At 32.2% G+C, this 24,067-nt stretch overlaps 3 protein-coding genes and 2 long non-coding RNA genes across 6 annotated transcripts; 3 read left to right on the top strand and 2 right to left on the bottom strand.

The window, feature by feature from the left end:
* Window positions 1–238: 238 nt before the first annotated feature.
* On the top strand, window positions 239–598 carry LOC123229643 (extensin-like). Its single transcript, XM_044655564.1, has one exon. The coding sequence runs from the start codon at window positions 239–241 to the stop codon at window positions 596–598; it is 360 nt and encodes a 119-aa protein (XP_044511499.1).
* A 3,869-nt stretch (window positions 599–4,467) lies between these two features.
* Window positions 4,468–5,290, bottom strand: LOC123229158 (blue copper protein-like). The gene is made up of 2 exons (XM_044654775.1): window positions 5,051–5,290; window positions 4,468–4,973 (listed from the first exon to the last, which is right to left on the bottom strand). Exons 1-2 carry the CDS (start codon window positions 5,223–5,225, stop codon window positions 4,576–4,578), a joined length of 573 nt encoding a protein of 190 aa, XP_044510710.1. The 5' UTR covers window positions 5,226–5,290; the 3' UTR covers window positions 4,468–4,575.
* Window positions 5,291–13,706: 8,416 nt separating this feature from the next.
* LOC123230210 lies at window positions 13,707–14,865 on the top strand. Its single transcript, XR_006505034.1, has 3 exons — window positions 13,707–14,081; window positions 14,179–14,235; window positions 14,363–14,865. It is a non-coding gene; the product is annotated as an uncharacterized LOC123230210 (long non-coding RNA).
* Window positions 14,866–17,640: 2,775 nt separating this feature from the next.
* LOC123228565 lies at window positions 17,641–18,586 on the top strand. The gene is made up of 2 exons (XR_006504729.1): window positions 17,641–18,028; window positions 18,277–18,586. It is a non-coding gene; the product is annotated as an uncharacterized LOC123228565 (long non-coding RNA).
* Window positions 18,587–20,100: 1,514 nt separating this feature from the next.
* LOC123230008 lies at window positions 20,101–22,515 on the bottom strand. Of its 2 annotated transcripts, none has more exons than XM_044656096.1 (6): window positions 22,264–22,515; window positions 21,899–22,171; window positions 21,100–21,257; window positions 20,867–20,972; window positions 20,656–20,781; window positions 20,101–20,557 (listed from the first exon to the last, which is right to left on the bottom strand). In XM_044656096.1, exons 1-6 carry the CDS (start codon window positions 22,453–22,455, stop codon window positions 20,420–20,422), a joined length of 993 nt encoding a protein of 330 aa, XP_044512031.1. In that variant the 5' UTR covers window positions 22,456–22,515; the 3' UTR covers window positions 20,101–20,419. The 2 variants fall into 2 exon arrangements, with proteins under 2 accessions (XP_044512031.1, XP_044512032.1); XM_044656097.1 differs by having other exon boundaries at window positions 21,100–21,239.
* Between the last annotated feature and the right edge of the window lie 1,552 nt (window positions 22,516–24,067).

Here is a 24,067-nt window from a genome sequence, read left to right as displayed (position 1 = left end):
GGACAATAAATGAATTATTCCAAATATTATCAAATTTAATTAATTTTTACCTAAAATACTAGAGAATTCCTAAGCTAAAATAGGAAACAAAATAATAATAGACAACCTGTAAGTTTTATTTTCATTTGACTCATTACGAAACCAGGAAGCTAAGTAAATTGCCTCCAATAATCCATTCCATAAATACCCCCTCCCTCTCTTCCGTTTCTTCACTGTACAAAACAATCTCTCTTTTCCAATGGCTTCTTCAACCTTCGTCTGCTTCACGCTTTTGGCTCTTTTGGCTACCTCAGCCATCCCTCAGGCTCCTGCACACTGGCCACATTCACCAGCCCCCGCTCCAACGCCCAAGGCTCCGGCTACTCCACCAACTCCTTCTCCAAAGGCCGCACCGCCTACCTTAACTCCTTCCCCATGGTCTCCACCACCAATGGCTCCAACTCATTGTCGACATGCTCCAGTTGCCAGGCCTCCCAGTTACTCTGGTGGTGCTCCCGATGAATCTCCTGCGCCTGCCCCAAGCACCGCTGCATTGAATCGAGTTGCTGTTGCTGGATATTTAGGCGGAGTCACCGCTATGGTTGCTTTGTTTATCTAGGTCTACAGATGATCATGACGATATGCTGCTTTGTTTTAGAATTTTTTCTTTTTGAACTCTTATTTTGTTCAGCGGTTCTTTTATTTTTTTGTTGATGGTGATGGACGGTTGATATGGATGATTGATTGTTTGACGGTTGATTATTATTTCTGGTTATGAAACTTTTTCTGATATTATTTTATTCTATCGTTCGTTTTAAAATGATGGTGTTTTAATTGTAGTTTCTCCAGAGCGGTGCGTTGTCGTTTTGGGAGAGAGGGATTAACATATTTATTTATTTATTTATATATATTTTGCCTTTGAAGGAGAGTAAAAGGCTTTTTAACAGGTGTCAGGTGGTCACAACTGAGATGAGGAATCATATGATTCGGATTTTTAAATGTTTAAGGTTATTTGATTTGATCTTATTTTTTGCACCAGTCAAATAATAAATTGGATAATCATAAAGTTAGGCAAAGTTACTTATTCTTCTTGTGTGGCTATTGATATGTGTCGTTATACCTTATCATTAAGGAGTCGTTTGGTTAGAGTATTTTAAATATTATCTTAGTAACACCCCTTAAAGGTATTATCTTTAAAGCATTTGATTTTATAATATTTTATTATCAAAAATAAAATATTATTAATATAAAATATTTAAAAAATTATTTGATATAAACCTATTGTATTACCATTGATTACATAAAAAGGTCATTTGGTTCCTAAGAAATAAAGATTATCTTTGTAATTTATTTTTTATTACTTAAAAGATTACAGTAATATTTTATGACTAAAGAGGCGAGATTACCTTAAAAATAGATTACTTAAAAGATTATTGGATATAAATGATTACTATATTTGATAAAATAATTATTGTGTTTGGTTAAAGATAATAAAAGAATATTAGTAAATCATTTTACTTAAACGCCCTTGAATATAATTATTTTTAAATATTTTTTATATTATTTTTCATATTAATTAAAAATAAATTTATTTTTTCTCAAAAAATTAATAAATTATAATATAATTATAATAAAATCAAGATTACCTTAGTAATTTTTAAATACCCAAGGTAAATGTGACAATCAGATTACCACATATATTACCTATCACATCAGCATTGGTAATAGAAGATTATTATTACTAACAAACCAAACAAAAGAATAAAAGATAGATTACCAATGTAATCTTTATTAGGGGTCGTTTGGTTCCAGAATTTAAAGATTACATTGGTAATCTATATTTTATTCCCTTATTTAGTTTGTCAGTAATAAAATATTACAACAATTTTCTATTACCAATGCTGACGTGACAGGTAATATAGGTGGTAATCTGATTATCACTTTTACCTTGGGTATTTAAAGATTACCAAGATAATCTTGATTTTATTACAATTATATTTATTAAAAATAAGATTATTATTGTCCTTTTAAATACCCAAGGTGAAGGTGACAATCAGATTACCACATATATTACATATCACGTCAGCATTGATAATAGAAGATTATTATTACTGACAAACCAAACAAGGGAATAAAAGATAGATTACCAAGGTAATCTTTATTAGGGGTCGTTTGGTTCCAGAATTTAAAGATTACATTGATACTCTATTTTTTATTCCCTTATTTGGTTTGTCAGTAATAAAATATTACAGTAATATTTTATTACTAATGCGGACGTGACAGGTAGTATAGATGGTAATTTGATTGTCACTTTCACCTTGGGTATTTAAAGATTACCAAGATAATCTTGATTTTATTATAATTATATTTTTATTTATTAATTTTTTAGGACAATAATAATCTTATTTTCAATTAATATAACAGATAATATAAAAAATATTTTAGAATAATTATATCTAAAGATATTTAAATAAAATAATTTACCAATATTCTTTATTACCTCTAATCAAATAGAATAATTATTTATACTTACCAAATTTAATTAAATATAATAATTATTTATACTTAGTAATTAATATTTTAATTTTGATAATAAAATATTACTTAAACCAAATACTTGTTAACACACTTGTCCAAAAATGGACTCAACCGAATGACAGACCTAACAACTTATTATGGTTACACTTGAAAGAGGGTGTTAGAGACTAAATTCTCATATATAATAAAAGTTAATAAAACGAATGGTATATAAGTGTGAGAGATTGAATTTTATTATAAATCAATTGGTTTTATGTAATATGAGTTTCAATCCTACACTTATAGACATAATATATTTCTAATATGGTATAAGAGTACAAGTCAAACGATAGACCAAATACTCCATAATATTTTATTTTCTCTTATTAATAAAAAATTGAATAAGATAAATTTCTTGACTTACCTAGTTTAGTAATTATAAAGTCCAAATAAGATAAATCTATTGACTTATATGATTCTCTAATTATAGAGTTAACCACAAACTCTGAAATTTATTTTATTCGGTATAATTGATTTAACTCTAATAGACTCAACTGGGCTTCTTTGTTACATAAAAACAAAGTTTAAAATCCATGTTAATCATTTGCTTAGACTTGTGACTAAATCAATCAAAATATATGTGTTGGGCTATAGTCGGGGCCTGGGAGTCAATAAATGAAAGATTACATAAATATTTTAGGAAGAGAGAATGACGGTTTCCGTTTGTCTTAACAACACTTCCTACTTTTTAAATTTTAAAAATAATAAAATAATAAAAATATAATTAGATATAAAAATATTAAATATTTCATTATATTATTAAATAATTTTAAATTAAAAATAAAATAATTAACTATCAAAACAAACATTTAAGTTTTAATGAAATAGAAAAATATTATTTTTCAATTTTAAATAAAATAGCTCGTCATTTGAACATAATTGGGGTCATTCACCCTACCTTTAAGCATTCAAAAATTGGTTTGAATAATTGGATTATTTACGAGGTGAGGTTACAAAAGAAACCTTGGTTGGGTTGCTTGCGTAGAGGGGCTTGTATAAGAAGAATATTGATTTTGTGTTGTAAACCCTCGAAGACGAGGGTAAAATGGGAAGATAATTGCTTGAGTAATAAAGTTAAATAGCCTAAAAATGTGGTTAACTTTAAATGTAACCCCTAAAGTCGGTCATTGTGTTAATTTCCTAAATTAAAAAGACTTCAATGTACATGCTAGCAAATATTTAGAAATTAAAAGATACAGATACAGGGCACCTTCTGAGGAAGAAAGTTATCAAATATGAAAACGAAATGTCCCTTGTTTGCTTAGAAGAGTCTACTCTAATGACAAGATAATGTTATTATTATCTTTTTTAAATGAAAAATCTCACTCGAACTGGATTGTTACAGTTGAGATTGAATCAATCATATTGAATATGACAAATTTCAAATTTAGTAATTGATTTCATAACTACTGAACTAAGTAAATTAAAAGTTTCATTGTGATATGCATCAGAAGAGATTTGAATTCACGTTCTCTTATATAAAAATTTTCTATTTTATCATTCAAACTATCTTAGGAGGGGAAGATAATGTTTTTCTTCGTATATTCACTCTTTCCTTTCCTGTTTTATTACCCTCCCAAAAAAAAAAATGTAATAAAAGATCCTTTCTTGATTAAACCATTAAGCCCAGACGTCATCTTTCAGCTTTACCTTAATTACAACTTTACAACCCAACAACACATCCAAATTTTAGGGACCAACAGTGACTCCTGTAACGTCCCCAACTCACTCTGTTTCAGCATCTAATCAAGCCTAACCACTTTTGTAACTATTTAACACCTTTCAATAATTAAACCCTTTCTCTGTTTCCCCTTAAAAATAAGTTTTCCCGAACGAACCATAGAGGGATTCAGTGTGTGTGTGTGTGTGTGCAGTTGAGAAAGATATTTAATGTTCAATGATGCACCATGATTTTTCTAAGAAAACAAACCTACTCATAGATAACTCATGAGTACAAACAAGATACAGAGTAAAAAGAGAGGGAAAGAAAGAAAGCACTGCCTCTATCCTGGTTACTAATTATGAGAGAAGCCACACAAAGGCTGTAACAAAAGTAATTACTGCATCCACAAATGGTGAGAAGGCTGTCCCAGAAGATGATTCAGGAAAATAATGTGTGTTGGTTATGGTTGTGTTACTGCCAGAAGTTGTTGGGGTAGTTGGGGTTGAAGTGGTAGTGCCAGAAGGTGTTGATCCAGATGGGGCAGTGGGCGATCCTGCTGTCACAGTCACAGCAAGCTTCATACCATTGCCACAATGACCAGTCACACCGCAAATAAAGTAATGAGCCCCGGCAGTCTTCAGAGTGATGGTGGTGGCGCCGCTACTGTCTGTGGTGAGTGCATTCCCCGTGGTGCAAGTGTTATAGTCACTAGCGCTCACTTCATCAACAGTGTGCCCACTTCCATAGTTGAACACTGTTAATTCAAAGTTTATGGATCAGTCATCTTAATTTGAATCAACATTAATGCAAATATATAAATTTATCACTTACCAATGCTATCACCAACCGTAAAGGTTTTGCCACTGGTCCAGGTGCTGTAGTCAGAACCAATAGTCCAGCCACTGGAGTCTCCCACAGTGTAAACTGTGGCCAAGCTTGGCACCACTACCATACAAAAGACTAAAAATACATAAACAACAGGGGCACCAACTCCTGCCATTTTCATAAAATTAGAGAGAGATGCAGAAACAAAGAAGAAAATATGGTATATGGTTTTGTTCAGAAAGCAGTGGGGGGTTGTTTATATAATGATAATAAAGCAAATGAAGTATAATTTGGTCCACTTAATTGTGAAAGGGGCTCATCCATGAAGATTACTTGAACTAGACTCAATACCTAATGCAAGAGAAAGTGGGTCCATACTGAAGGGTTTTATTGAAGTTGTTTCACTTAGTATTGGGAGTGGTTGTTGGGAAAGAGTCTTCCCTGTAATGTACAGATGATGTAAATCGAAATAGCATATAATATGCCAGTTCATATAAGCATAACGGTGTACCAAAAAGGCATGTCTTATTATATATGCCTTTAAGATCTCCTATTTCTCTCTTTCATACATGAATTGTAAATGAAGCCATTAAGATGTTCTTTATAGTTCAGAGTTAAATTTCTCTTTCAACTTTATTTGATACAAAATTTTCATGGGCATGATGTTAGAAACATAGTTCTCAACAAATCAAGGGTCTTTTTCTTTTTTTTCTATAATGTGGAAACTCGTAAAAATTATAAGTCAGAAACAAAAAGATACTAATAAAAGGTAATTCGAATGATAAAAAATGAATAGTCAAATAAGAGAATATGAATTCAAAGTTAATTGATAATATATTAAAATCAAATTCTTAACTTATTTAATATCGTGTTTGTAAGGGTTAATTATTAGATCCAAATGTTTCGGATTTTTTTCTTATAAACTCACTTGCAAAACCTATGTATTAACAAGGGAAGAAATATGAAAAAGTAAAAATATATATTAGTTGACAGCGTATATTTATTTTTTGTTTATTCATTTGTCTTGGCGCAATACGCCTGATATGCAAGGTTGAATCTTTCATGTGCGCAAGGGGTCCCCTGTAAGCAAACCTTTGTCAAGTGCTTTAACAAAAATCTCCCGACAAATTAAGTTGACAGGGTAATGGATCATTATATGTTTGGCCAAAGACTTATTCCCACCTAAGGCATAATGAAATCTCAAACTCCAACCCTCTAATTTTTAAAAACTCAAACACTCATTTATAATCAAATTTATGTTAAAAATTTTAATTAAGGTTAAAGATGAAACTGTTATTTATTAAAAAATTTAAAATTTTATCATATTTTCTTTCGTAAGTTTAAAAAACTTACAATTTTCCTCTCAACTCAAAGTTTGGAAATTGATAAATATCTCCTAGGGTTTGTCCCTCTTTTCTCCGGTATTGACTTGTTGTCTTTGGTGGTCGGTTGTCCTTTCTCTTGCCTTATCTCTCTCTTCGATCACTCTCTCTTCCCTCTTTGGCTGTCTTCAGTCAAGACAAAGACAACTTGTCTTCGTCTTAGATGAAGATCGATTGTCTTTATTTGAGATGACTAATGATGGCCGAAGAGGGAAGGGAGAGTGATTGGAAGAAGAGATAAGGTGGGAGGGCAGAAGGTCGACATTCGACGATCGAAGATGGTGAATCAGTGTCGAAGAGAAGAGGAACAAACTTAGGGGATATTTATCAATTTTCAAACTTTGGGTTGAGGGGAATTATAAGATTTTTATACTTGGAGATAAAAATATGATAAAATTTTAATTTTTAGAATTTTTTTTAATAAATAACGGTTTTACTTAAAACTCTAACTGATATTTTTAATAGAAATTTGATTATAATGAGACATTTAGGTTTTTGAAAATTAAAGGATGAGACTTTGCAATTTTATTATACCTTGGGTGGGAAAAAGTCTTTTGGCCTCATTTGTTTTAGCTTTAAATGCTAATTAATTAATTGGACGTGTGGTCAATTTAGTGAAAATCAAGAGTTGAGTAGGTTGAGACGTCGCAATTAAGATCCAAAACCCACCAACCAACAAGGGATTAAAAGGTATTTCAAAGCCATGATTTTACTTTCAGAGCAAGTGGTGATGAAATCCTGACAACTTTGGGTAAAAAAAAAAAAAAGACAGAATGGATTAACTTTAATAGATATTAATTAAAATGGTCTAACTACAAGGGGTTTATAAGATATTAACCCTAAATCAGAAATTAAAAAAATGAGATTTGTTGAAATCATTATAATATACAAAGGAGGTTTGACATTTTTTTACTCATTCGAATTTCACTATGTTGCCTACCAAAAACCTTAACCTACAATCTTTAAATTTTTCAACAATTTTTAACTTGTTTGAGTTAATCATAATGACAAGATTGAGGTTTAGTCATAGACCAATATATAATCGTGTATGTTGATGTCAAGAGCCAACTAATTTGAGCCGACAAATTTTCTTGGAATAAAGGCAGAGATGAGAATGTTGTCAGATTACAATACATTATTTTCTTCACCATGAACTTAATAGGAAGGTGGTTTTGGATCACCCTCTCATATTAGCACATGATTTGGTTGCTTTTAGTTGTTAACCATGAGGTGTTTCAGTGTGAAATTTGATTCAGGATTCCATGAGGTGAGCTATACAGAAAAAGTACGAGAATGTTGCCCCTTCTATCCACCATTTGTAGAGGTCTTCTCATGCTTAAATACATGCACATGAGTTTTCCTTTAAAGTATATTTTAAATGAAATTGTGGATGAAAAAGATAAATTTCCGAGAGGTTAGAAATGAGGTTAAACCAATATTATCTTATTCTCTTTATCTATATAAATATATTTAATAAAATGTTAGCCAATATTGTAAAGAACCCTAAAGAAACTATTTTAATTATTACCCTAACTTTAAACCTTTCCATAATTATAGAGATAAAACGATAAGGTGTGGATTGATAATCGAATTAATTATTTTATTGGTTCATAATTTGATCAGTTTGTTTAATGTAGAATCAATTAATTCAATTTATTATCAAATTAAAATTTTAATCAAATTTGGTTAAATCAAATTTTTGATCTGTTTCGATAACAAAATTAATTTTTTTTATATAAATCAGATTAAACTTAAAATTAATTTTTAATTTAACTGACTTGACCAATCGATCTCACCCAATTTTAAAATCACTGATCCTAACCATTACAAGACAAAGCTCAACAAAGCCATAAATCATTTCGAGTGGCTGGGCAATTGGTTCTGTTCAACCCTGCAACTACTTTTGTATTTGTTGTCTTATTGTAAAAAGGGCCCCAATATATGCTTTATTATCCTTTTGGGAAGCGTGTCATTCTCTGTGTGTATACACAGTGAAGCGTGTCATTCCCACCCAAGAGAAGCGGTCTTCCTCCAACGATTTCGTCTTTGCCTTTAATAAAAGGATAAAGAAAGTGATCCAAAAGAAGAGAGAAGGTAGGAGGAAGAGAGCCTACAGCTGAAAACAGCAAACGATGATTGGAGAGGAGAACTAGAAACTAAGAGAGTGATAATGGTGAAACTGAAATTTTTTTGAAAGCTGAGGGCAGCTAATTTGAAAATAAAATGAAAATTTTAGCAGATGATAAATTTTTTTAATTTTTAAAAATTAACCGATATGAGTTTAGATTTACACACAACCTTAGGTGGGAATACGTCTTTTGGCCATATATATTCTATTTCCTCTTCAGGTTCACTTTTTCTAAATATACTTAGAAGCAATTGTATGAGATGTATTCTTAAGTGTACTTTTAATCTATGACTTTTTGATTTGTTATAAAACACAGGGAACAATTTTTGGTTAAGTGTATCTAGAAGATCTAAAAGACAATTTGTAAATGTGCAATAATGACAACGAAGAAAGTAAATTACTTGAAAGATAATTTAGTTTGGTAATCATTTATCTTTCTTTTTTTTTTTTTTTATATCTTTCTCCTAATACTAACTTAGGAGACACAGACATGGTGGGTTGCATTCAAATAGCAGGAAATTAATACCCAGTCAAAGATGGGAATAAAGATTACTTAGGAAAACAACCACCTTTTGCTAGTCAAGTTCAGCAACAATTGCAAGTTCATGAGATTTAAAAATTGAGATGGTGACACGTGGTTGAGTGGTATGATACTCTTCATACAAATGTCGTCCATTCCTCGTATAATATCATGAAAATTTGTAATTGTAATTCTTGGAATAAGAAATTGATACGAACATTAAAAGAATCTCACTTAAAAAACTAGCTATTGAGATTAGAGAGTTTAAGCTTATATAAATCTCACACTAAAAATTTATATTTTTTAATGTAATATTTAAGTTTTATACCTTGCTCTTGGGATCATAATATACCACCAAACTCTATCGCCCCAACACTCGCGTAAGTTGACTGTGTGCTATCTTCCTACTAACCTCAGACAAACATTGCAATGCCAACATCATCAAACGTGTTGCACTAGGGCTAGATTCCAATCAAGATCGGTTCTAACGAGTTGGAAACAAGTCACACGTAAATGAGCTTAAGCTTTATATACTTGAAAAAACGAGTTTGAGCTTTGAGCCGAACAGCTCAACTCAGCTCGCGAGCCAAGGCAGCTCGCCCATGCACACAGCCATTTCAGCGACTTGATTCTTCGTCTTTGTCAGTTTGTTTTTTCAATCATCTCTCCCTGTGTTATGGCCTCCACTAGTGACTTTCATAAGCCACAACATTTTGGTAATATTTTTTATATAAATTTTTGGGTTCTACTTTGATTCATGAGAGACTTATTTTAAGGTTTTCTTTTAAATTTAGATAGCAAAGACACCATTTGTTTATTTGTTTTATGTTAAATTCATTTCTGAAAAGGACCCTAAGTTATATATTTAAGGCTAGATTCAAGCCGAGCCGAGCTCGGCTCGCAGCCAGCTCGGGCTTGGCTCGGTTTATTTATGGCCGGTTCGAATTCGGTTCGTTTTCAGCTTGGTTCATTTACGGCTTTGTTCGATTCGTTTTTCAAATCAAAACGACATCATTTTGTATATATATGGATCAAAACGACGTCGTTTTGTATAAAAAATAAAAAAAAATCTATCGAGCCAATCCGAGCCAATTCGAGCTCGATCGAGCCGAGTAAAGCCCAGCTCATTTCGGGCTCAAACCGAGCTGAGCCGAGCTCGAGCTTGAGCTGGCTCGGCTCGAGTCCAGCCTGATATATATTAATAATAAGCCATATTCAAACTCAAGCACTATGATTTGCTTGTCAATGAAGTCTAAGTAAACCCATATTAAAATTTGATCATATGTGACACAAGAAACAAACAGCACACCTATCTTACTGAACCCATTTTATTTGTTGACATTATTAAGCATGGTGCTTTTATTTTTATTATAAAGATAAAAAGGTAACAAGCCTGCAGATGTGAAGACAAATCTAAATCTGTTGGAACTTTTTACTCAACAGCAATTAAAATCCCAAGACCTAGAAATGGCTTTTTGGATGCTTTCACTAGGTTAATATTTCCAAGGAAAATCAAAGGGAATTTTGATTGAAATAATGATATCTATGTAGTTCGGTTTTATTAGATGAGTTATTATAGTTTGGTTTTATTAGATGAGTTATTAAAAAGAAGACAAAAGTATATGGACTACGAATAGGCTCGTTTGAGCTCGCCAAGCTCGGCTTGTGATCAGGCTCATTAAGCCTACTCAAATCGAGCTTGCGAGCAACTTGGCTAGTGAGTGAGCTGAGTTCAAGTATTGAATTGTTTGGCTCGCTAAGCCTAAACTCAAACTTGGGCTCGTTTCAATAGTAATCAAGCCGAGTTCAAAATCAATTAAGCTTGAACTTGATTCAATTCAAATCCAATCTTATATTGCACGATTGTAACTGAAAGATATAATGATGACTCTAATATCAAATGATACAAACCTTAAGAGAATTGTACCTAAAAAACTAGTTGTTGAGATTGAAAACTTTAAGACCATATAAACTCTACACTTAAAGTTTATACTTTTTAATATATGATTCAAATCTTATACCATACACTTGAAGTCATATTGTTGTATTAAGTGAGAAACGGTTTACTTCAGTGTTGAAGTGTCTTGAAATCCCTCAAGTCAGAGATGGATATGCAACCGAAGGCTGAGGTGGGCACACATCAAATCCAAACTAAAGAACAACTTCATTTCAAGGGCATACCTAATACTTTGGCAGAATTTCAACATCAAATGGATTTTCTAACGTCTCTATAATCAAAATGTGAAATCCCAATTATTCATCTTTTGACAATAACCAAAATAAGCACTTGGCAATTCCTAAACCTTATCCGCAAAAGGAGAAAGGAATCAAAATCTCAATGAAAGCAAGCTGTCTAATTTCTAGAAGAGTTTTCATTGAGTAAATTAGAAGCCTTACGGGGTACATAACATTTAAAATTGCAGATACGAACATAAAACGGTGAGATCTTAGTCAGTGACAGAGGGTTTTGAGAATTGAATGGCATGTATGGGAGTCATGAAGATAGTCATTCCATAAAATAAATGAATACTGAATCTAACTTGGGTGAAACCATCCAGAAATGAACCGAGTTTGTTGAAGATTACAGGTTTAAGAGCTAAAAGCAAATGCATGTTGTTAGGATCCTAAGTACAAAATATGAAACTTGAATCCCATATTGAAAAATATGGATTTATGATGTGAGATTTATATAATTTTGAGCTCTTTAATTTTAATAACTAGTTTTTGAGATATGGTTCTCTCAAATTTCGTATCATTTAACATTTTGACAGTATCCAAAATTCTCCATTCTACAACTTGAGGTAATATCAGAGATTTGGAATTATGAACCACAGAAGAATATTATTGAGCTTTTTAAGGTAGTCAGTTATATGCAGTATAATTTTAAAGTAGAACCAGTGAATCCTCGGTTTCATATCTACTCTTAAAAATGGAGGATCAAATGGGTTTATTTTCTTTGACCTGTTAAGATTCTTCTCCGAACAATTAGTCAAGCAACAAGGTGTGTATGCAATGTGGGAAACAAAGAAATTCGCCAACAAAAAGTGCTGAAGTTGTAGGTTACAAGATTTGGCAACACGGCAATGCTCAAATATCCATTTCAACTTCAATTACAAGATTAAGAAATATCAGAAAACAGAAAACAGAGTTCATGCCATCTGCTCAATAACTTTGTCTCCCCCATTGATGCTACTTACCACAGAACACAGTGGAATAGTAGCGAATGAGTAAGACAGTAGCAGATCAGGAAGACAACAGCAGATAAGGCAAATACAGCTCAGTATCGGCACCACAGTGGCCAATTAATACAGAACACGGATCCCTGTTCCTCCCCATACTAAAACAGCGCCTTTGGCAATGACTCTACTTGCCGAGCTCTATGTTTCATGGACAGCTCGTATAAATTATTGGTTATATCATAAACTATATAATTTAAATTATTTTAATATTAAAATGAATTTAGTTTTGTGGTAATTATATTTAAAATTAGTAAATAAGATTTTACATTCAAATCTCAATAATAATTTTTTAAATAGAAAAAAAATATTTAATATTAATCGGGTTAAATTCGGTTTATAAATGAAAAAACAATTATATATAAAAGCAACGTATTAGGGGTTCGGTTAAATCCTCGGATTTAGTATGAATTAAGTTTTTGATTATTTTTTTTACATGTGAGACGAAAAAAAAACAATTGTGACTTTTTTTTTAATTAATCATTGACAAGTCTATAAAGTAGGATATTTATATATGCATCAATCCCCCATGTATATTTTAAAAGGTTTTTAAAAGAAAAAAAAAATATTCTTTCTAGATTTTACACTAGCAAAAATGCTTTACATCTAATTTCTTTTGGACTATGACAAGAGCTTAGATCAATAAGATTTAATTTATAGAATTGGAATGAAGTTATTAGGTTCTATGAACCATAAACTCTTTATTGTAAATCAAAGCCTTATTAATCACATTTCATTTCTACATTTGTTGTTCAACATGGTTTTGCACTAATAGATCATGTGTTTGCCCAGTAATTCATAAGGACTCTAGAGATAGATTCATAGTATCAATCTCATTATACACTTACATAAGCAATTTCATCAATTTTATCCTGCAATTAAATACAATACCTATAAGAGATATGAAATTCATTAAGGGCTTAATGCTCAACCTCTCATTTTAATGCAGCCTGGCACTATTTACACCATAAGAGGGGAAAAAAATTATAGCAAGATTAACAGATGACTTGTTATTACCCGTATGAACCTTCTTCATGGGACCTCAAATCACATAGGTTAGGTTACCATCACTATAAGAAGTTTGGGTGGGCTACTGATCTGGTAGCTATTGGATTAGAATGGCAAGGAGTTGTTGCTGTCCTCTGCCATTCTGGTGAAATTTTTTTCACCTGTTTCTATAACAGGCCCTACCAGGGTGGCCTGCAGGCCTGATTTTCAGGCCAAGTACCACTTGCTTACCCCATGGGCTTTGCACAATCGGCAAATTTGTGAACCACGTCACGTATGGGCTAGGCTGAAAATGTCTCAGGCTAGACCAACCTCTTTGTCATCTTTATCCTTTATTATTAATATGATATTCTACCAAATCTTACGCGGAGTACTTAAAAAAAAAATCTAGCATCCAGATTCTGCAATAATGAGATTAGATTTCCTTCCTTGTACTATAAATAGTGGCCTCAAGTATTACTTCTCACCATCTCAAGGCGCAAAGTGCTCATGTTATTGAGTTCTGAATTCCTTCTTCCTTTTTCTTTTTGACTAGAAGTCGCCTTCCAAGGTCTAGATGCATAACGTAATTGAGATGATACAATATATTTTATCAAAACCCAATTTCATATTCGTTGTGAGACACAAGTGTAGTCTTCTAAAAGCCAAAAATCCATCAGTATCAAGAATTATTCCCATGAATATGATAACAAGCTCAATTAAAATTTTGATCGGTTCAGCGATTTACCAGATTTTTTCATCGAGCAATCGAAGCCATTGCCTAGTATGATGTCTCTTTACTGATTTATTTGGGTGTAATTTTTAATCTTATAATAGGATGTCGTATATAATATATGCTACTTATTCTTACGATGGAACAGGGACAAAATGAGCTGTGGAAATGCAGCTGTTGAGGTCAGATGAAGGAAACTGAAAGGGTAAGTTGCTTGCTAGTAACTCTTTATCATTTCTTAAAATATGAGACCCTTGATCTTGAAATTTTTAACAGCATATTTCAAAATATATAACAAAGCCAATAGATTTATGGAATTTTTGTTGTTGTAGATGGAATCGTCTGGGGAAAAGGTGTGCAGATTTCTGATTCAGGCTGTTGCTCAATGGGAATGGAAGGGTTAAGTAGGTCAACAAGTTCCTTCCTTGTTAGGAGAAACTGACCGCCACCACCAAGATTCACCTGAAAAGCCTGTAAGATTATCTGCTGAAATCAGTTCATCACTTCCTCAGGAAATTCCAATCTTGCCTCCAGTTTTCAAACACCACGGCAGCAACAACAACAGATTCCACAAGCACAGCCGCAACGGCATAAGCACAACAACGACGGCAACAAGCATATCAATGATAGGATATTCATCTCTTGACAGATGGCCGTATTCATTGAATGATTTTTGGCTTCAATTGCATGAACGTTGATTATGGCTTTATTCTGAATGATTTTTTATCTGCATTGCAAGAACATTGATGATGGCTTTATGTCCCATTTTGAATTGTCTTAGCTTCATTATATTTTTATCTGCAATAATGAATAATAAAGAAGTTTATTGCTTTTTTATGACACCTTATCATATTTTATTTTTTCTTAATTAATCAAACATATAAATATGTACACATCTGTATATATAAAGTGGGTATATATAATTTTATCGTTTAATATTTCTATGTTTTAATGTTGTGTTGAGAAATTATATTTTTGCTTGTTTGACATAATTGAAGTTATTTTTGTATGAAAAAGTAATAACAACTATCAGAGATTATGAAACAGTGTTTATGATGTCAATTGTTATTTTTTTCTTTTTTTTATCATTTTTCTCGTCGTATAAAATTTTCATAAAAAAATTGATCAATATTAAAGAGTTTTGCAATGCTAATGTTAATATTATTGTTGTTATTATTTACATTGTCTTTCTGGTTACGATCAATTGGAAATGATAAAAATCTAGGGTGTTTACAACTTTGAGATGGTCCAATTTTAAGAGTAAGAGAATGAACAAGAGGATGGTATTAGTAATCAAACATTTGATGGGTGTTCTTGAACTTGGAGAGACTTTTTCTGAGATTTTGGAAGAGTGTTTGGGTTTTAGGTTGAAGGATGTTGTGTGGCTTATAAAAAAGCAAGGAAAGTAACATTGTTATAGTATATATTGTTTTGGAAGCGTATGACAGGTTTCCGAGAAACAAAGAAAAAAGAGAAAAGGGGTATGAATTTTATTGCAAATTTGGCAGGCAAGCGTTAGAGATGGAGACACTGCAACCTGCGAGAACAGAAGAACAACCACCGAGGAATGGATATGAGCTGAGGAGGAGAAGACAGTGGAAAAACATATATTGTTTGCAGAAAGATGTTGATCTATTGAGGGCTGGTCTGGTTCAACTTATGGTGAGACCATTTAACCGGTTAATTATTTAAAAAAATATTTAAAATAATTTTATATAATTTATTTTTAAATATAAAATTTAAATTATTATAATGTTAAAATAAATTTAGTTTGATAATAAATATATTCGAAATTAATAGTTGAAATCTTAAGTTCAAATATCAACAATGAATTTTGGAGAAATAATTTTTTTTAATGTTGACCAAAATTTATTATTTTTTATTTAGTTCAAACTATTCAATTCAATCTAATCTAATTCGATCAAATTACAAAAATAGTTTTCAAGCAAATCACAACCATTTTTACTAATGGGTGATAGTTTAATTCGATCAAATTACAAAAATCATGTTTAAAACAATCTTTCGTGACTCAATAAACCTAGGAACAAAAACAACAAAATATTGTGCTTATGTAAAGCCAACATGTCGATAAAACTATCCTAAAGATTAACTTGAATAATCATAATCAAACTCTTGATTTATCTAGTTATAAGGTTTATCACTACTTAGTAGAGCTTTTCATAATTGATAAATAAGACCATTGAATGACATAAACGTTGCCCATAATAAAAACAGTTATAATCGGTCTGTAAAATATAATTTAACAAAATTAATGTTTACTATTCAAACTTAATTCAATATAGTAAACGTTGTCATGGAACTGAGAATCTAGAGGTTCAAGGTAAGTATTTATTTTGCAAAGATAAAAAAAATTAATTGAAAGGGTCGGTTAAATTGACCAATTTACATAGAACAATATTATGTATACCCATTTTTGATACACAATTTATGTATACAGTGATATATCATCATATAATTAAGTGATTTTAAAACATGTATCATTATATGATAAAGAAATATTTAATCACATGATAACACCTTATTTGTGTACATAAATTATATATCAAAAATAGGTATATATAGTTTTATTGATTTACATATGAATACCAACCTTTTTAACTCAGCCTTTTTCAAGTCTACGAAGCAAAGATGTTTATAAATAACAATGGAATTACACTTCCAAATAATGTGAGACTCAAGCCTTTTAGAAATATTTCACAATGGATATATACAACAATCCCCTATATAGTTCAAAGAGGTTTACAAAAGAAAAAAAAAAATTCATGCTGGACTATGATCAAAGCTTAGGCTAATAAGATTTAACATACAAAGTTACAATGAAGTTATTAGATCTATAAACTATAAACTCTTTATTGTAAATGAATACCATATTAATTACATTTCCTCCCCATATTTGTTGTTTGGAAAAAGGTCGTGTGTTTGCCTAGTAATTTATTAAGTGTTCTAGAAATAGTCTTATAAGATCGGTCTTACTCTACACTTGGGACAATTTCATCAAGTGTATCCTCCAATTAAATACACCACCCATGAGGGATATGAAAATCATTAAAAGTTTTATGTTCAACCTCTCATTTTAATGTAGTATAACACTATTTACATCAAAAAAAGGCAAAAAATTATAGTAAGATGAACAGATGACTTGACATTACCCATATGAACCTTCTTCATTTGATTACTAATTACAAAGGTTGAGTTACCATCACCATAAGAAGGTTGGACTACTGGCCTGGTCGTCGTTAGATCAAAATTTCCACTTGTTATAGTATGGGTCGTATTAAGCTGGTCTGTGAGTCTAGTTTTTCAGGCTTAGACACGATTTGTAATTTTATGGGTTGTGCTGTCTGTGGACTTGAATGAAAAATAGGAGCCTGGATTAGATATCGGATCGATCCAACCCACTGTCATTTTTATCCTTAATTACAAATATGATATTCTACCCTATTTTGCGTGGAAGTATTAAATAAAAGATCTAGCTGCCAGATTATGTATTAATGAGGTTGGATTTGCTTCCTTGTCCCACTGTCTCACGGCGCAGACTGCTAATGTTATTGAGTTTTTCCTTCTTCCTGTCTTTTCTTTTTGACTAGAAGTCGCTTTCCAAGGTCTAGATGGATAATGTCATTGAGTTGATATTATATAATTTATGAAATCCCAATTTCATATTCATTGTGAAACACAAGTGTAGTCTTTTAAAAGCCAAAAATCCATCTGTATCAAGAATTCTTCCAATGAATATGATAATAGGCTCATTTAAAATTTTGAGTCTAAACTTTATCGGCTCAGCGATTTACCAGACTTTTTCATCGAGCAATCAAAGTCGTTGCCTAGTGTGATTCTCTTTACTGATTTATTCGTGTGTAATTTTTAATCTTATAAGATGTTGTATATAATATATGCCACTTATTCTTTCGATGGAACAGGGACAAGATGAGCTGTGGAAATGCAGTTGTTGAGGTCATATGAAGGAAACAGAAATGGTTAATTGCTTGTTAATAACTCTCTCATACTTATGAAACTTTAATTTATTTAGTATAATAATTATGAATTCGATTACCATATCTTGTATTTATTTATTCAACAAATATCAGTAGTCCGGTTATAAAAAAAAAAAAACCAACAACTGATTTTTGTGTAATTTTTGAAATTCGATTATTCAAAAATTTCAATAGCGTATCTCAAAATATATAGTAAGGCCAACAGATTAATGGGATTTTTGTTATTGTAGATGGAATCATCAGGCCAAATGATACAGTGGTGCACAGATTTCCTTGACAAGCTGTTGTTGAATAGGGCAGTAAGTTCCTTCCCTATTAGGAGTAACTCACCGCCACCGCCAAGATTCAGTGAAAAACCTGGAAGATTATCTGCTGAAATCAGGAAAGTCCAGTCATGCCTCCAGTGTTCAGAGACCACAGCAGCAACAACAACAGATGCCACAAGCACAACCGCAACGGCATAAGTTATTCCAGCAATAATGAATGTTAAAGAATTTTATTGCTTTTTGATGGCAACTTATCGTATTTTATTTTCTTGATCAACCATATTTCAATGTTTTTGTGTCAATATTACGCTGTGAAATTCTATTTTGTTTGCTTGAAGGGAAAGGAGAAATTTTACAGGCCTCAAAAATTTTCATTTTCAGTTTACATTGGATGTTTCTCACTGCTCTGCTTCAGAGCTGTCTACTAGGTGCTAATCGAAGTGGTCTTCTCATAAATATCTGCATGAAAATGACTTCTTAGAATGTTCGTCGCTTCAAAACAGTATAATATGATTTGAATAGCATAGTCCAGTAAATAATATCAAATATGGGAAACAAGAACCTACAATAGCAAGTGAAACCAGCCTTACAACCAAATAAGTTAAGAGTTTAATTTTGAAATGTAACGAGGGCTTCAAATGACAGACTTGTTATAGGCAAGTTAAAAGTTGGGACTGGCTTGGGAAAGAAAGATAGCAAGGCCTTCTTTTTTGCTTTTGCATAATTGATGTTCGAAGATCGACCCTCAAATTCCTATCAGAAAACTCATCAGAATACGCCATGCCTACACATTATTTGCTAAGAAAATAAAGCTGGTAAGACAAATTTATCTTAAATCATACAAATTTTGATGTTATCAATTTCATAAAACACAGAAAAGTGAACTATACACAGATATAAACTTGACTATGTAGCTTCCTTATTCCTTGTATCCCAACAGGTGAGAGTCAGTTTGTTAAACTTTAATACAGTTTAATTCCCACAATTTTTTCCAATATATATCCACGGAATTTAGAATTTCAAGGATGTAGGAGAAAATCATAAAAGAGTAAAGCTTTATATGCTTACATATGATCCGAGTTAGTAAGAGCAACAGCAGCGTCCTCAGGAGAACCAATTGTAACAAAAGCCAAACCTCTGTTCCTGGTCTTATTATGCATCAAAAGACAACACAAAAACCAAAACAGATATCAGAAAATTGACATAATTCCCCAAAATAAAGTACAGAAGGAAGAATAAAGACCTCAACATCAATGACTTTTCCATGCTTGTCAATTGAAGAAGGAATGTCTTCAAACATGGAAGTCCAAGGTACGTTCTAAGTAAGCAATCTGGTTTGAAAAATTCTCCTTCTTGTTCAGTATTTGCGGTTCCAGTAGAGACATTAAGTGAATAATCAAGAGCTGGCTTCTGTGTGGTGGCAGAGAAATGGACAACAAAAAATGCCCAACTTTCTTGGGTTTAATAAGAAAAGTATGAGCTTCAGGAGACCATGAAAAGAGAGAGATACTGAAATTAAACTGAATAGGTGGTGTATGGAGAGGCTACATACAACTGGTGTTGTAGTTGTTCGGTGGAGATGTAACTGGTTCAAGGGAAATTGTGAAGACGAAGAAGTGCCATACCCCATTTGAATTCACAGAGTGAATGAGTGCGAAGTGTGGATTTGTTGCGAAAGGCAAAATTCAAATCAACCTAAGAATTTAAGATTATGCACAACACTGTCATCAATTTCAAAGCCCACAGTTAAGACAACAGTTTATGGTATAGAATGGTAGCAATTCCTGATTGCAAAAATGAATTGAAAAATTCCATTAATAATACTGAGATCTTGGGACATTGAAAAATTCTTATCACTGCACTAGTTGAAACTGTTTTGTTTTACATAAAGTCAGAGTAATCTGGACAAATCTATAGAAGACAAATATATATAAGGTGAAAAGAAGAAAAAATCCTTTCGCTCAGCAAGTTAGTTTGAGACATCTTACAAAAGGTACAAATTTTGTAGCTTCAGAAAAGCTATCTTTGAGACTAATTTGACATCCAGAACTAATCAACTTCCCCGGAGGAGGAAAAGAAATTAGGGCAACATTACGGATCTCTGCTATCACTTCTTATGCATTCTTGAGTCTGGAGAGTTATACAGCAATGGTGACAGAGGTTGTCTTGCAGCTGGATCCAGATCAAAGTCGATCTTCTTCTGAACTGGGCTACTCATTTTAGGACTTGATTTTCGCTTGTTTGACTGTGAAGAAGGAAGCATCTCAACTATTATATGTAACTAATGGATGTAATTTATTGAACGTAATAACACACGTACATAGTTCTGCTGTCCCTTCTTACCTTGGCAGATGCACTGCTGCAATGCTTTCCACCAGAATCACTAAGGTTCCTTTCTCTGTGCAGTTGTCTCAATAACTTTTTGTTCTCCACATTCAATATTTTGTTTTCTTCATACAGCAATTTCACCTGTATGTTTCAGATCAAAGTAAGTAGCACCGAAGATGTGAAGTCAAGCAAGTACGCATTACAAAATAATAATAATAAGACTCACCTCTTCTTCAGCTCTATCAAGGTTCACCCTAAGATGTTCTTTATCCTTCTCAAGTGTCTTAACTACAGCAGCTAGTGATAGAACCTTTTGACTTGATGGCTTCAAGCTGCCACAGAAAAAGAAAAGATTTCAGAAAACAATTAAAATATATTTCTTATATCTTAACAGCAAAATCTCATTAATCTGGACAGCCAGATAATGGCAATATCAAATACTAGGGAGAAGCTCCTCACCTTTTCCACATTTTCAGCAATGTTTGACATGTTTCATGTCCACTATTTGCCTCCAAGAATGCATGACCAGACATAACATCATCTTTACTAACTAATGTTGCTAAAACAGACTCGAGTAAATTATCCTCCATAGCAGTGCCCTGACCAGATGAATCACCCTTTGAGAAGAAAAACATTATGCTTGTCAAACTTTACTCCATATAATTGAGCCATTTCATATTTTCAAAGAAAACTAGAAAATGCAATAAAGTACATAAAGGAGAACTAGTATCCAGTGAGAATGTTCTTAACCAATCACAAGCACAAAAACCCACACAAGTCTCTAATTAATAGTTACTCAGCAATGCACAGCAAGCCTAAACCAAAACCTGCTCCAGTAATATTATTATGTAAATATTCTTTTACAGGTGGTGAAACCTTCATTCATGTTACAAAAAATAGCTGCGTTCCTATAAGCTATAAGGTCCATAAAATTTAGAATCACAAAAAATGAAAATACATTTAGCTGTTAGATAAGTTGATGTGTTAGCAATAGATTAGCATTTAACTTTCAGAATGACCAAAGTAAGCAATTAACTGAACATAATTCACTGCCAATCACCACAAGTAAAATTCATGGGCAAGAGAAGATAATAAGATTCATGAAAACAACAAATTCTAATAATTCATAACATATTGAAAAACTACATTTAATGGAATCTGAAAGCAATTTAATTCTCAGATCGTTTCCAATATTTGACATTTGTAAATTCTCAAAACTCAGTGCTATGTAAAACAATTATAAAGCGAGAGATATTACCCCACGAGTTTCATACTGGTGCTTGTAAAATTCTAATTCATCCAACAGCTGAGCCAACTTGACCTCCAAATCATGAACCCTAGTTTCAGCCTCTTTAGCCCTCTCATCTGCTTCGTTTCCAAAATCCATCAACGCCTCTCGATCATGATCGTACAAAGAACACTCTTTCTCCCACCTACTGCACTCACTTAACAATCTCCTACACTCCTCCGCGAGCCTCTGGTTTTCCTCCACAAACCTCTTCACAGCCTGCGCGTTCATAGTCGCCTCCGCCTAACAAAATCACCAAAAAAAGAGAGAGAAATTTAAAAGCATTCGAAAATAACACATCACATACGAAAAATTAGATTGAAGGAACTACAAACCCGTGCAAGATCAATGATTTGATCCTTCTCTTTTACTTTGGTGAGTAAAAGAGAGTATTGATTCCGAAGGCGTTGAAGTGATTCTTCAGAGGCCAACAGCTTTAATTGCAGATTTTCTTCGGAAATTGGGAGACCAAGAGTGTTGTCAATGGATTCTTTTATGTAATTATCGATTCCTTGAGGAAGTTCCATTGGAGATGAGAACCCTAGATTCGAAGTGATATTTTCTGTGTATTGTTTGAATTCAATTTGAATGAAAAGAGAGAGGGGCTATTCGCTAGCCGTTATAGAGCTTTTGTAAGGCCAAAAGCCTTTTTCTACCCACTATTTGGTGTAATTTCAAATTTTCAGAAGACAAAGTTTCAAAAATCTAAACATACACCCTTCTATTAAAATTTTCTGTTAGGATTAAAAGTGAAATCATTATTTATAAAAAAATATTTAAGAAATTAAAATTTTATTTTATTTTCTCTCTTTATATTTAAAAAACTAACAATTTCACTTCATTCAAAGTTTGAAAATTTAACATTTTTTTTCTTTAAGGTTTTCTTTCATTTTTCGACTACCTCCATTTCTACTAATAGCTAGCATTTCCTACCCATCTTCCCATTCCAAGCCTTCCCACCTAGGTCATCTCTCCCAATAACAACCATTTGTTGTCCAAAAGATGAATGATTCTTCTAGAGACAAATCATTCATTTGGATGACAAATGGTTGTTGCCAGGAGAGAAAGCCTAGGTGGAAAGGGTCGGTTGTCGACCAGAGAAGGAAAGAAAACTTTAATAGAAAATGATAAATTTTCAAATTTTGAGTATAAAAAATTGTTAATTTTTTAAAACTAATGAGAAACATAAGATAAAATTTTAATTTTTTTAATAATTTTTGTAAATAATGATTTTACTATTAATCCTAACAAAAATTTTAACAAAATTATAGATATTTAGATTTTTAAACTTTGTAGGTAAAAAAAGGAATAAACTAAACCTTGGGCCAAACAAGCCTTTTGGCCATTTCATGAATTTATTTCTGACTTTTTATTGGTTGCATATATCGTATTTTATTGAGTAATTACATTTTTAACTTAAAGATTGATCTAAAAGTACTTTTTACAGTTGATGACACGTGTATAAAAAAGTTAAATTATTATATTACTCTTATTATCCTTTCTTCTTCTCTTTCTTTCTTCTCTATTATTGGCGAGTGATTCTTCGAATAACATGTCATACTGTAGGCTCTCCCCAAAATTTAGACCCAAATTTGTCACACTCAACATACATCTGGCCTTTTAGATTGACCAATTGAGACGTTCAACCATCTTATCCTGTTGAAGCATGTATGGTGTAGTCCTTTGCCTTGCAATTTTTGTACCATTCAAAATTGCTCAAATTTGTCAGCAAAATTCACCCCTATTGTTTGTTTGCAAGATCTTGATCTTCTTATCAAATTGATTTTCTACCAAAGCCTTGAACTGACGAAAATTTTCAAATGCTTTTGTCTTGTTTTGCAATAAATAAATCCAATAGTATCGACTAAAGTCACCATTTGGTTCATGTTTGCTTGTTTGAGGTTTCTACTTCCCCTTCGCAAGTTTGTTTCTGCAATCCTTCTTTAGATTCCTGAATTCTTGACATCTCCAGCACTGAAGTTTTCCTTTATCCTTGCTCTTCGATTTTCCTCATGACTTGCCCTCATTCCTGAATACTACTATTGGGATATATTTTATTTTAACAGAAGTTAAAAGATCTACTTGAAGGGGCAGAACAGGTATTGCCTACTCAAAATTAACCCCTCTTCTGACTCTCAA

The sequence above is a fragment of the Mangifera indica genome, chromosome 11 (genome assembly GCF_011075055.1).
Source record: "Mangifera indica cultivar Alphonso chromosome 11, CATAS_Mindica_2.1, whole genome shotgun sequence".
NCBI lineage: Eukaryota > Viridiplantae > Streptophyta > Magnoliopsida > Sapindales > Anacardiaceae > Mangifera > Mangifera indica.
This window is presented reverse-complemented; position numbering and strand designations above follow the sequence as displayed.